At 37.3% G+C, this 13,569-nt stretch overlaps 1 protein-coding gene across 1 annotated transcript; it reads right to left on the reverse strand.

Annotated features, from left to right (window-relative positions):
• Positions 1 to 8,872: 8,872 nt before the first annotated feature.
• Positions 8,873 to 10,697, reverse strand: LOC121326375 (growth arrest and DNA damage-inducible protein GADD45 alpha-like). The gene is made up of 4 exons (XM_041269631.1): positions 10,507 to 10,697; positions 9,859 to 9,960; positions 9,536 to 9,749; positions 8,873 to 9,047 (listed from the first exon to the last, which is right to left on the reverse strand). The coding sequence occupies exons 1-4, from the start codon at positions 10,554 to 10,556 to the stop codon at positions 8,934 to 8,936; spliced, it is 480 nt and encodes a 159-aa protein (XP_041125565.1). The 5' UTR covers positions 10,557 to 10,697; the 3' UTR covers positions 8,873 to 8,933.
• Positions 10,698 to 13,569: the final 2,872 nt, after the last annotated feature.

Consider the following 13,569-nt stretch of genomic DNA (forward strand, 5'->3'; position numbering starts at 1 on the left):
TTTTATTCCAGTTGTGTCTTTGTTCTACTGTTGTATTTTTAAATGAAAATAAAAATCATAACTTGGAATATACTATTAAAATAAACTAGCGACACAGTCATGGTTGGGAAAGGGCTTGGTTTGGTGCTTGTGTCACCCCTCTCAGAAACCCTTGCTAACTAAAGATCTTGCTGTCCCTAAAAAGAGAAGTCACATTTTCAAACGCATGCAAAATATTGCCATTTTCTAATTATGTAGGGCTAGTCTAATTTTTTTTTTGTAATGGTGACTGTACCTTTTTACAATAAATAAATAATTCAATGGAAATAGACATTCTACAGAAATAACATACCACAATTCCTTCCCCTAGCAGAGTTTCTGCATAGCAACAGCAATTCTAGGTTTTACTACATTTAGATTATGGCATTTGTTATACACACATTCATGATGATTCCAGAGTAATTATTTGATTACATACCGGGATGCAGCTGATATTTGATTTGATTACATACTGGGATGCAGCTGATATTTGATTGATTTGTAATCTGCCTTGGTTTGTTAATTTGGACAAAGAAGGAAAGTTTATCTTTGCAGAAAATTAAGGGTATTTTCTCATGAGTTATATGCAAAATCCAGATGCTGTTCTGAAATATATATTGATACGAATACAGAAAACCTGTCACAATTGTACCCACTCACATCCCGCCACTGAATGGCTGGTCCAATTAAAGTCAGACTTGGAGCAGAAGCATCACATACATCACTCTCTAGATCAGAAAAACCACACTATTCAAATCCAGGACCAGGAATGAAAAATCCAAAGCACTTTAACATGCTAGTGTTCTCATACTAGACAAACACCTCCTCAATGTATCTCTTAATTACACACAAAAATGAAACAAGTCAATCTCTTCCTACAACCATGATTGATTTGCAACTGCAAATGCAACCTGAAATTACCAATGACCTAAGGAATGCAAACAGTTCACCTGCATTGATCTCCACCTTGTTCCCAACCACAGATCTTTACAAACGAATAAAAGCCCCTTTTATTGTACGATACCAGAGGGTCCTGATGTCACTCTTCAGTAGTTTGTTGTGTGAGTCTTTATCTGAGGGACCTTATGGGAATTCTTAATGAGACCCCATATCACTGATAAGGACCATAAAATGACACTGGAACAAAAGCATCAGCAGCACTTCCTTCTAGTGCATTAAGACTTGATTACCCAATTAACAGGACAGTTCATTCACCTAAAACAAATGACAGGATAATTACAAACCAATTCAAGAGGAATGGACTGCTTTCAAACACACTTTTTTTTTTCTTTTACTTTGCAGTCTGTGTTACTTTATGCAGACCTGACCTGGAACTGTTTATCACTGTCTAGTCAATTAATAATTAATGTCCTTCTGTGTTGTCATACTGTTTTTAAAAGTTTTTTTTTTTTTACATGAATGTATTACTTCATGTACAGTACAGTCAATTTCAGGTAATCATTTTTTAATTATTAGGAACACTGCCTTTAATAAAACAACACTTGTCAACTGGATACTCACTACCTGTATTTCACCGGCCAGGTTTCACTGCTGTACGCTGAGTATTTTTTAACCAAGTGAACACTATATAGATTGATTGCATCTGGCACATGTGCTCATGTTTCTTGTTTTGAAATGGCATCAGGGTTTTCAGCTGTAAACCAGTCTGTTCAGGAGGAGGCATGGTGGATGCACAGCCATCATGTGCATTAGGGTTTTTGGGACTAGTTGAAAGAAAAACGGAGTGGCTTTCTCACAGAACCAAACAGCAGCCCATGTCATTTGAAGCATATGACTAGCAAACAGTTCAATGCAGTATTAAGAAAATCAATCTATCAAGGTAGTATTGATAAATATATCATACCTGTTTGCAGCTTTAACTCATTGATATGATGGATTTACATGAAGAGCACAATTTGCTCTGGTGCATCTATAATGTTAGTTATGTATTCCAGGGTCCCTTCTGGTTTGTGTTCCATCTGTATCCTAAATTTATATATTACCTTTCATGTTGAAACACCATCACAAAGGTAGACTATGAACTGGGTGTTTGTTTTAACATCTCATCCACAGGATGGAGCACAAGGAGGTTAAGTGACTTGCTCAGGGTCACACAGGGAGTCAGTGGCAGTGGTGGGATTTGAACCAGTGATGGTCTGGTTGCAAGCCCCAGACTTCAACCACTGGACCACACCACCTCTGTACTCATGTTGTAATTTAGGGTACTGTTGGAACAAAAACTAGGAAGGATACCAAGAGGAAGGACTAAACGAACTACAACTGAAACGTTACTGCTTTTTAACAGAATCATGTATACAGCAGTATACAGATTGTGGTTTCAAATTGTACAAAATTTTGTAACTGTACTACGGTAAAACAATACTTTTTTTTATTACATTACTGTATTCAAATTTTGGATAAAGAGTTTCCAGCTATTATTATTATTTTATTTATTTTATTTTTTACAGTAACCCAGCAATGATAAGTAGCCTACAATCTAAAAAGAGGATGTCAACATAACACAGAAATATTTTGTTTCCTAGGATTTTTTTTTTTTTTTTTGGGCTAGCACAACGAAGGAGCAAGCAAACACTGATAAATAAATATGACGTCTTGGAAAGCATTCCGTGGATACTTGTATCCAGTTTACTGACGGTTCTGTGTCAGATAAAGTAAACATAATTTGTTCTGTTTTCTATTTTTGTTAAGTGGGGTATTTACAGAAAGTAAATATCCCACTTCAAAGTTTAAAATCTAAATGAGGTTGTAATCAAAATGAGTCATTGAGTAATCAGTGACCCAATTTGATGTCATGTTTGCAATTTTTTACAAACAATTGTTGGAGAACATCATAAAAAGAGCCACTGCATTGTGAGTTATGAGATAAAGGGTAAAGTACCTAGACAGTAGTATCTGTGTTGTGCTGAAGGTTGTCATTTATTAGGTCAGCCATTCTTTTGTTTGTCATCTTACACAAATTATAGCCCATGTTAAATAAATAGAACACAACACTGTGTGTGTCGGATGCAGTTTAACACAATAATGACTTGCAGGGCAAGAGATTAGCGTCACATTAGCAATATTTATGTACAGTAGATAACTGACTGACCAGAATGCACAGGAAAAAGCCCACTGAGACCAAGGCCTTTTTTACAAGAGTGTCCTGTTTTCACTAGAATATGAGCATGGGTATTTTACAGACCTCCTAGAAAAGAAAAACAGTGAATGAAGAGCTCTGTAATACATATGTCAGTCAGTGATTATGCCAAACAAAACATTTCAGTGCTTTGGCCACAAGACTGCAGATTGTGTTTAGTCAAATGCCTGGTTTAATAGAATGTATGCATCAGGGATTCTTTGTGCAAAATCAAGAACAAGGTAATTAGAATAGCAATGAAGGCACAGCTTAAACATTGGTTTTTAGCTTTTATTTAGATTCAGTGTTTTGAAGTTATGGATGGTATACTGTATAGTTACCTGGGAAAACTGATGTGTCAGGATCTCTCTCCCAAGCCATAACGATCCTCATATACACCAGCAATGTAAAACCTCTTTATTGATTAATTAACTGATTATGACAACATGCAACTATAATCCTTATTTTTAAAGGCAAACTCACTGATTTATATGCCACAACACATGATTTAGTCTCTAGTTTTAACACTGATTTAAAAAAAAAGAAATTATAAAGATAATTGTGTTGCTTAGGTGACAAACAACTTATGAATTATTAAAGCACAGAGTATAATTCAGATCTTTATTTAAATGACACCACTATATTTTTAAAAACCCATTGAGAAAAGCGCATTAAAAATTGTCAGACCATGTCATGCGTGTCCCAGCAGATTACTCTGAGCCTGTAGAGAAGATCAATACGACACCTTACCGAAACGCACAGTCTGGGGTTGCCTGTGAGAGTGTGGACCTCTCCCAAAGCCCCTTCCCTACTCTCATTGTCTGGTGTTCTGCTGGATACTCAAGTGTTGGAAAGCCATGACCTCCCCCTCCAACAATCCCCACCGGGCCACCTGTGATTGACAGCCCACCTGCGGAAGGGTGTGTGATAAATTCCCACACATGCATACAAGACCCTCTGTCTCTCACCCCCCCCCCCCCCCCCCCCCCCCCCCAACACATCACCGGTGCCTGAGAGAAGGGAGCCCCTGTCAAGCCTCTCTGGGCTGAATTCCAGGGTTACTGGCAAACAAGGATTCCAAGCCATGATTCACAACATCATGATAATTACAAGTGTTTAAAAGAATAGAAGTCAGTGCAGAGATCAGGATGATATGCTTCTCTGACAATGTGAGCGTTACAATACAACTGCCACAAGCTAATCCTCATGAATTGACATCATTGCTGAAAACGAATGCAGGCTCTTTATAGATTCCTTTAAAATAAAGGGGATTTTACTCATATTGATCAATACCTTTTACACCAGGGTTTAAGCAACAATACTGCAATGTAATAAAACAGGTGGTGACAACTAAGCTGGACCACAAGGTAAAGTTACATTAACCTTCTGGTTCGTTCCTCGCTATCTTTCCAAATGCAGGTACACTATAGTATGTATGATATATGTGATTCAGCCATCTGTCATTTTTTGTATCTGTTAGTCTGTATCAGATGGAATTGACGTCACATGGGGCATCCTGTGTATCTTCACAGTAATAAGGAACTAGAAGCAGCTTTGACCTCAGGATTCTGTGCCAACATAGAAAAAAAATAGGAACTTTAAAAAGTGTCTGTTTTAGAGCCAAACTTACATTTTTTAATTTTTTTTTTTAGTTGCTGTGATATTTCAAACCTGAATGATTAACCAACCTTTCATCCACACCTCACTAATGCATTCGCCCCACCAAATCCAAATTTTACCTGCACCAAATTTACTGATACTTTTATATGAAGATTGTTTTTCCTTCACAAAAATTGTGCAACTCTGATTTCTTTCTTTTTTTTATTGCACAAGAAGTACAGAGTCCAGGTGTAGAAGCATGGCCTCTTCCACAATGTGATATATATATATATATATATAATATTCTAGAAGCATGCATTACAGAATCCTGTCAGCATGATTACTCTCCTTCTGTTTGAGCAAGCTGTTTCTTTATTGACTGATCATTGTACCACGCCTGCCAGTCATGTCACAGTGCTATTTATTACACCAGTGCTAACTCAGTGAGTGCTCTTAAACTTCCAGCACTTAAAACCTAAAAAAGGAAATTATTTGGCTAAGTGAATCAGTCTTTTTTTTTTTTTTTTTTTTTTTTTTTTTTACAAGAGTTATAGGATTTCCAATTTGGAGCTTAGTGTATAAAACCTCTTTTTAGCCTCACTGGTTACTTGATGAGATTGTTTATAAATAGAAGCGGGATGACGCCTAATTGCCTCTCAGCAGGTGGGCAGCTATTTAGAGAATCACACAAAATCTCAGAATAATGCACATGGGTATGTTTTTTTTTTCAAATGTACAAGTAAAAATATGTTTTCACAAGTTCTGACAGAACAAGAGCAGGGGGGAAAAAACAATAGAAGTAACCCTTGATTATGTACCACCTTTCAGAGTGGACCACCATCACAAAGCACTTTAGAGAGGTAGGCTGTGAAGAGTCACTTACAATAGAACATTGTTTTAACATCTCATCTGCAGGACAGAGAACAAGAAGATTAAGTGATTTGCTCAGGGTCACACAGTGAACCAGTGATCTTCTGGGTACAAGCCCTGGACTTTAACCACTGGACCACACTGCTTCCGAATCACACAAAAGCAACAGTGAAATGCATTGAAAGCATACAGTCAACACAGCAAACTTGTTTCTTGAAGGAAAGATATTTGATCCTGTATGAATGTATAAGCAAAATTATTTAAAAAAAAAACCTTTATAAAAAGATCTACTGTATGTTGTTATAGAAACTCAGAACAATTGCATCACTACCAATGCATAGTCAGATATGGCTTGCTGTCTGTGCATGTTAACTGTCCTTTTTGGTTTCAGCTCAATGCTGATTTTTTATTCCCACACAACACAACCCCTTATATCCTTTAACAGGACACAACTTGGTCTGATGGTTAGACCAAGCATACAGTACATGAGATTTTAGATATGAACCAGTTTGCCAGTTCCACCAAGCCTGAGAAAGACCTTCCTACTTTCCATGGACAGACTGTTGTTACAAAGCTAGACACAATTACTAAGAAATAAACTTGTATTTCTACAACATCAAATACTGGACTGGACTATTAGGGTGTGCAAACAGTCTATCTGAATAATTGAACCACACCCTGAAAGTAACAAACGCATGCCAAAAACAGTATACTACTGCAGGGACATCCAACAGCTTTGCATGTTGTAGAAGCACAACACTGCCTGTTTCTTTAGCATGCCCCAAAGCACCCAGTTTGTGAATGCTTTGGTCAACTGTGGAGGAGCCAGTACAACAACATTTGAACAGTACAATAATACCTGAAAACAGAATTGGTTAATAATAAATGTTCCTATTTTATATAGATTTTTAAATTTGTATTTTAAGCTGAGATCTAAAATAAAGTTGAGATTCTAGGAGATGTGGTTCTGTGGATTCTGTTGCCCATCAGCTCTGTATCCATATAACTGGGATAGCACAAGCAGCAGTAATACAAGCTGCCACATGTAAGGTAAGCAAGTCTGCCCTGGTGGGAGCTCAGTCTCTACATCCAATTCATCACCTCTCGTTCTGAGACTCCCTGCAAAGATGCCTTGTTCCTGTTGTGCCGGATTGGGTGTTTTTACCATGTCGGCTACTGTCCACTGAAGGCTAAGCACAAACAGCCATACCCATGCTGGACTTGCACACAGGTCTGTGGAGATATTGGAGCATTGCATGGTATTGACACAGCTTGTTTCTAAAAAAAAAGTGCTCCTCAGGGGACTTAGCAGAGATAAGTTAACAAAAAAACCAAGAAAAACACCTTTTTTTTTTTAAACAGATTTTAATTGTTCAGAAAGCTGCTGGATCACAACCATGAGTAATGGAGGCAGGTAGGTTGCTATGTTACAGTATTATGGGTATGATTCCAAAACACATAATTAGGCAAGCTTTATCTGCAATGGTATGTTTGCACCGTTTGTCCTAAAATCAAAAGCTAATAAGGAAATACTTTGCTGTATGCAGTGATCTTGAGTACTGACGTACTGTGTGGTGTATTCTTTAATGACTAACACATTTTGAAGTCCCCTCACATCCTGAAAGTCTATTTTAAGGTGTGCAGCAAATAATTTCACTCGTGCACATTAAAATCCACACCTCAAAAAGATCATTTACAGGAAACATTTCAAAATGCAGTGAAACTAATCTTCTGGAACCATCACCCTTTTTTCAGACTTCAGAGTTTCTTGTGTAAACAATATGCAATGGTCACGTGCTTGGTTATTGTACACTGTCATTTTATCTGATATCAGAAGGTACAGCAGTGACATGCCTGCATCAGAAGTTCCTGCATCACTATTGCATAGCAAGAGTTGTGTAATCTGCATACCTGCCCGTTTGTCTTTTCAGCTTCTAGTTCTGGACACGAGACACATTCTCTGGCTCCAGTGATCACAGCCAATCTGTCACGCCCTGTGTGTTAAAGGCAAAGAGCCTACTGACAGTCTTAGTCATACTATGATTACACACACACACACACACACACACACACATATATATATATATATATATATATATATATATATATATATATATATATATATATATATATATATATATATAAAATTGGCCTCCCTGTGTAATTCTAGTACCGGGTTTCATAGTTTCTGAATGTGACCCTGTATTTTTATGTGCTGTTTCTTAAATAACTCATCAGCAGGAAGTGAAAACTGTTCCAGTTATGTCATAAGTGAAATATCTTGCTAACCAAATGGAAACAACCCAAAACATTCTGTATCTGGCCAAAAGCCAACTAAATAATCAAAACCATCAAACAGGATGGAGCCCACACTTTTCAGACAGTGGTGGTGGGCATGGATTTTGACCAAACAGGATACTCTCAGCCATTCTGGAAAACCTGTGTGTAGCAAATGGATGATCCTCCTCCTAACCCACCCCACCCCACTCACCATGCAGTGCTCATTGAAGCCTGCACTGGCCTCTTTGTAGCTGCTTTTGAACCACCAATGTGTTTCAGATACTGGGAAAATACTGAAAAGTAAAATACACTCACACCATATCCACCGAGTTTAAATAGTTTATTAAAACAAATGTTACAATCACGCTAGTTATTTACAGGTATTACGATGGAAAATGTCAACACAAATACATTTGAATTCATATAAAAAAATTAAAACAAGAACTTCAAAGCACATTCAGAAAGAATGGCCAGAATATTAACATTTCTCAATGAAAAAAACAACAACATTAAAATCCATGTTTTCCTATTATTTGCCTTTTTTTTCGTCTTTTAAATAATATTAATATATTATGTTATATATATATATATATATATATATATATATATATATATATATATATATATATATATATATATAGTCTACTCTTTTAGGAACTGTCCAACTCCTTAAATCATTCCTAAACCACATGTCACCGCTACTGCATCAATCCTGCTGTTAAACCAGATCACACATGTCAAATCTCTTTCCAGTAAATGCTGATTAGGTCTCACATGATTCAGTTTCCTGTATCTGTTTCTCTGTACAGATCAGTTTTAACTGATTTTTTTTTTTTTTCCCCTAGTCCTGACGTTGCACAAACTGCCAGGACACCACTCTCCATTGGGCAGAGCATTCATTCCTGTAGTTGAACTGAACTCCACCCCCTCCTGGTCACTTTGTAAAATGTTTTGCATCAGCTTGGGGGATTTTCTCCTGAGAATTATTCAAATCCAATGCAGTTCATTGAAAACGTCTTTCCCCTCTGCATCATCTTTCCGGAAGGTTAATCACTGGCACCCACTGGTCCAAACAGCGGCTCTCTTTGCAGAATCCGTTTACTTTGCTCAGAGCTGGATCTTTCCATGTAGATCCGTGTGGATTCTGGAAAGAAACAAAGAAACAGTTGGTTAATATGCTGAACCAGCACATTGATTCTGCTAAGGCATGCTGTACTGTTAACTGCACACAGGCTCAGCAATGATACAGACTGCATTCACACAAACTGCACATTATAAGTTCTTTGCATTCAAGAATTGGGTACTTGAACACAAAAATAAATCAAAATAACTTTGCATAAATGCATAGATTAGGACAGCTTTGGAATTCAGCTAACTGGTCTGTATTCAGAGATCACATTCACAGGATTCCTGTGCCCCCTTTTGAGCATAGTTCCTGGAACAACTGTTAGCACATCTAGCCTGCAACAAGGCAGGAAATACATAGCATTGTACCAGCTGAGCCACCAAATACCACCATACCAGCAGAAAAAGAAACGTGAACTGGTTCTGTGTAACACCAAAGCATTCCTGTTAAATTTAGCACCCTGACTTTGAAATGTGGCCTGTGACTAAGCAGGAATTGACACTTACAGTGACTAAAACACAGTGGAGGTCCACGGGCTCCCCTCCTTGCTTCACTCCGCCTACAAGCTCTGCCAGACACCGCATGTTGTTCACCCTTAAGATGTTAATGTCATTTTCACAGCAGAATGCTTGAATTAAGGTGAAATGGATTTGCAGCGCAACGTCCTGCGCATCCTCCTCCTCTGTAGCCAGCAAACATAAAACCACATTGTCTGGATCCCTGCAAAAATTAAGAGTCGAGCATTTAGATTCTACATTTCATTCTTTAAATACAGTTAAAAAACAAAAAGTAATACATTTGCTTACAAAAAACTTAATTTTATACTTACACGTTCAGTGACTTTGCCGCCTCATAAACTCCAACAGTTATGCATCCTCGAGGTAATGCAGAGCTAAGAACTTCTTCAAGGGCTTTTCCCACTGTATCCATGCTGTGAATGAAACACACAGGAATGGTTGGTTATACATCTGGTCTCTGTGATAAACTACACCCATACCAATGCAATAATTGATTAACTACCATTAAGAAAACTTCCTCTTACAATCTGATGGAGTTAATAATATAGCCAAGCTAGCTAACCACGAACAAACTCACAGGAAATATACCTAAACCTCAGATTGCTGTGGTAAATGTGTTGATTATAAAGTTAAATCATAATATTATATTTCAGCTGCAAATATATTGAAAACTACATTTCCCTTAAACTACGTTTGATGATTTACCTTTTACAGTTTTGTAATATATTTTGGGTTTTTCTTCTTTTCTGCAAACGCTACCGACTGGTGTCATGAGGTTACTCGGTTCAATTACTTTCCACACAACTTTTAAGAAATAATTACACGAGACAATTGATTCTGTGTAACAATACTAAAGGAAACTGTGACAAATAATTTCTTATTTTTATCCAAACAACAATCGCGATAGCAGCACCGAAAGTTAAAAATGGACCAAAAAAAAAAAAAAAGAAATGAAGTACCTTTCTGTACTCTGATCTCCACTTAGTTCCTCCAAAGTCATATTGCACATAAGGTAATCCAAGTATGTTCTAGGAAGACAGGCTTTTTGGAAATGAGTGTAAGTTACAGCTTCCACAAGCGTCTTTCTCTGATCCTTACTGCTCGGTGACAACTCCTGTCTGCCAGTGAAGAAACCGGCGTTCAGCAGATAAATTTGGAGGAAACGCTGAACAATCACCCGAGAATTATTGCCGGCTATTTACATATGAAAGTTCATTGGTTCATGCTAATTAGCTGAGGGTGCATACCTTCGAGTGATTTGGGGAATGGCTGGTAGTAACAACTCAAGAACAAGGTCATTGGAGACATGGATGCAAGGGGGAGGAGTCTTGCCCATTATTAAAATATTGTATTCTTTAGAGATCATTGAAAAGTGACAAGGTTTGTGTTACATTGCACGGTGCATTTGCTTACATTTAACCAATTCCTTATGTTGCTAAATAAAAATGTGAACCTCTTTTCATATAAGACTCGATTGACTTAAACCTAACCGCTTTGACTTGCATGTGTCACTATCATATCATATTTTATAAATCATATTTTATACACCTTAAACATTTGCAAAGAAAAGTACGAAATCGGAACCCAGATATAGGGCGACACCGAGCGGTCCATTAGTGAAGTTATGCGAGACAGAGAACAAGCGCTTTGAAATAAACCCGTAAGACTTCTAGCAATATTCAAATCAGCTGGTTTTAAAATTCAAAATAGATCCTTAAATCGTGCGTACCTGTGGCGGGGGTGTTACCTGTCAAAATGTTTATTGGTATTCCAAACTGGATAAAGAAAGCACGTTTCTAAAGTTTAAGCTGTCAGTTTTAGGCCAGGAAGCCTTTTAAACTATTATATTTGATTATACGCTATTTTAAAACGTTTGTAGTACCACGTAGCAACAGCCTACTGTAGCTTAGCTGCTTACCTAGTTTGATTGGAGATGCCGAACCCGATGCTAAGGGCCGTGCAGTTTGGAGCTCTTTGGCCGCCGCGAGAACCCCTCGAGAGACTAGTTACCTGTTACAATTGCACCCAGTGTTTGCATATACAACGCTTTGTGCTTGTATTTATTATTATTATTATTATTATTATTATTATTATTATTATTATTATTATTATTATTATTGCGGTTTTCTAAGGCCAGTTATCTGTTTTTTTTTTTTTAATATATAAGGGCTTTGAACTTGTGCACAGAATTAAAGTATTCAATATAGCAAAATGATGTCCAGTGCATATATATTTAACGTTAATTTGGTAAATAAATAAAAACAGCAACCTACACTTTTCACAAGACTAAATATGTATTTATTTATAGCTATACTCTATGATATATGAGATAAATGTAATGAGGGAACACAGTTAAAGCTCAATACTGATGAGATGGCACTGTAGTGAGACAACTAGGTAGGTGAACCAAGCAGACAATAGCTAATGAAGCTGTTTTAAAACTTGCACGATGACTTAACAATACAAAATGTGCAGACTTTGGACAGCTCTGCAAGCAGAACAAATGAAGACTACAAAGGAAAAATACAGATCTTGTAGGGCGTTGATAAGATCCCAGGATATGACATCAAGCTGAAAATGGACTCGAGCCAAAAGAACACCACCACAGCCAGGGCTGATATCAGAGGCGGGAAATCACGTGATCCAGTAACGTCAGACATCCCCAAAAGAGTTGTGACACAATTTAGCGGTTAACTCAACTCAAAACAGTCCGTCTTTGCTAACTGAAGCTGTATCTGGAGCTGTGGAAAACACAACAAAGCCCCCTTTTGGCAGGAAACGGTTCTTAGCTTTGAAATTAAATATCTTCCAGTCGTCAGCAGGAAGGTGTCTGGCTGGTTGTGGAAGAATGTATTGCTATAAAAATTTACCACCTTGTTTTTCATTAGAGCAAGAAAAATAACACGACACAGCACTAGTTCCCAAGTTAGCAGTTAGTGTAGCGGATTGCTCCCCCCCACCTGACTGTTTTATTTCTCCCTGTAACTGCTACTCCAACAGATTCGCCTTTGATAGTACAGACTGAGAGTTAGTGGTAGGGTAAGTGCAAGTCTCACAGCTCACCATTGTTCATTCAGTAGGTTATATTCCTTGTCCTTTTCTTATTAATGAGACCTGTTCCAAATTCACACATCTGCAGATAATAACTTAGGGAACTTCTTTGCATTTCATTTCTGGTTTTGCACACATTGTGAATCATCTTTATTTGTGTGTTTATATATATATATATATATATATATATATATATATATATATATATATATATATATATATATATATATATATATAATGCACAACAGGTTATTTTTGTAACTGTGAAAATAACCATTGCCCTAAAAACCTTACCTGTTAGCAGCTATGCATGACCTTGGTAGTAGCACTTCACATTTGGCTTGCATTAAGGTGTTAATCACCTATGGCTGATGTTAATGGTGATGAAATCGGGTGCTCCCAGGACATTCGCCTGAGAATGATGAAGATTTGGAATTCTGGTTACTGCAAATCCACAGGATGACGTTATACCCTCAATGTCAACACATACTGCATGTATAGACAGTACTCGTATACATCACTTAGCTCTTCTTTTTAGGGTTAGGGGATTCTTTAATCAACCTTTACCCTGCAAGGATAAATCACAGCTCGATCATTTTAGAGTGTCCACAGCACTGACTTGCATTAACCTCCTATCCTTGTTTAATCCAAGATTCAAATTATTAGTTAATGCAATCCATGTGGATTCCCTGGTACTATAAGCTTCTGGCTAGGGTTAGGTTGAGCAAATCAATCCCTTAGTTGCGCGCATATATATAAAACAAAAACAACAACAAAAAAAAAGACCCTGTAAACTAAAAAAAATCTGACGTCAGCCTGTTTGTATTTTACTGTAGGTGTTATTCTCTGTATCTAGATTGCTTATCTTTTGTTTTAGTTTACTTAACAACAAACACTCTCCTGCTATCACAGCACCCCTCTTTCAGTTTAATCAGTCTTTTGCACGCATCCTCCCCGTGACCCCTAATATC

The sequence above is a fragment of the Polyodon spathula genome, chromosome 14, assembly GCF_017654505.1.
Source record: "Polyodon spathula isolate WHYD16114869_AA chromosome 14, ASM1765450v1, whole genome shotgun sequence".
Taxonomy (NCBI): domain Eukaryota; kingdom Metazoa; phylum Chordata; class Actinopteri; order Acipenseriformes; family Polyodontidae; genus Polyodon; species Polyodon spathula.

Bases quoted from the DNA above. Each gene is read 5' to 3' on its own strand.
- LOC121326375 (XM_041269631.1), bottom strand. From the start codon at position 10,556: ATGTGCAATATGACTTTGGAGGAACTAAGTGGAGATCAGAGTACAGAA. The intron at 9,961-10,506 runs GTACTTCATTTC...TTTCATTCACAG, and splicing joins GGAGATCAGAGTACAGAAAG to CATGGATACAGTGGGAAAAG. The intron at 9,048-9,535 runs GTAAGTGTCAAT...GTTTCTTTCCAG, and splicing joins TCCACTGTGTTTTAGTCACT to AATCCACACGGATCTACATG.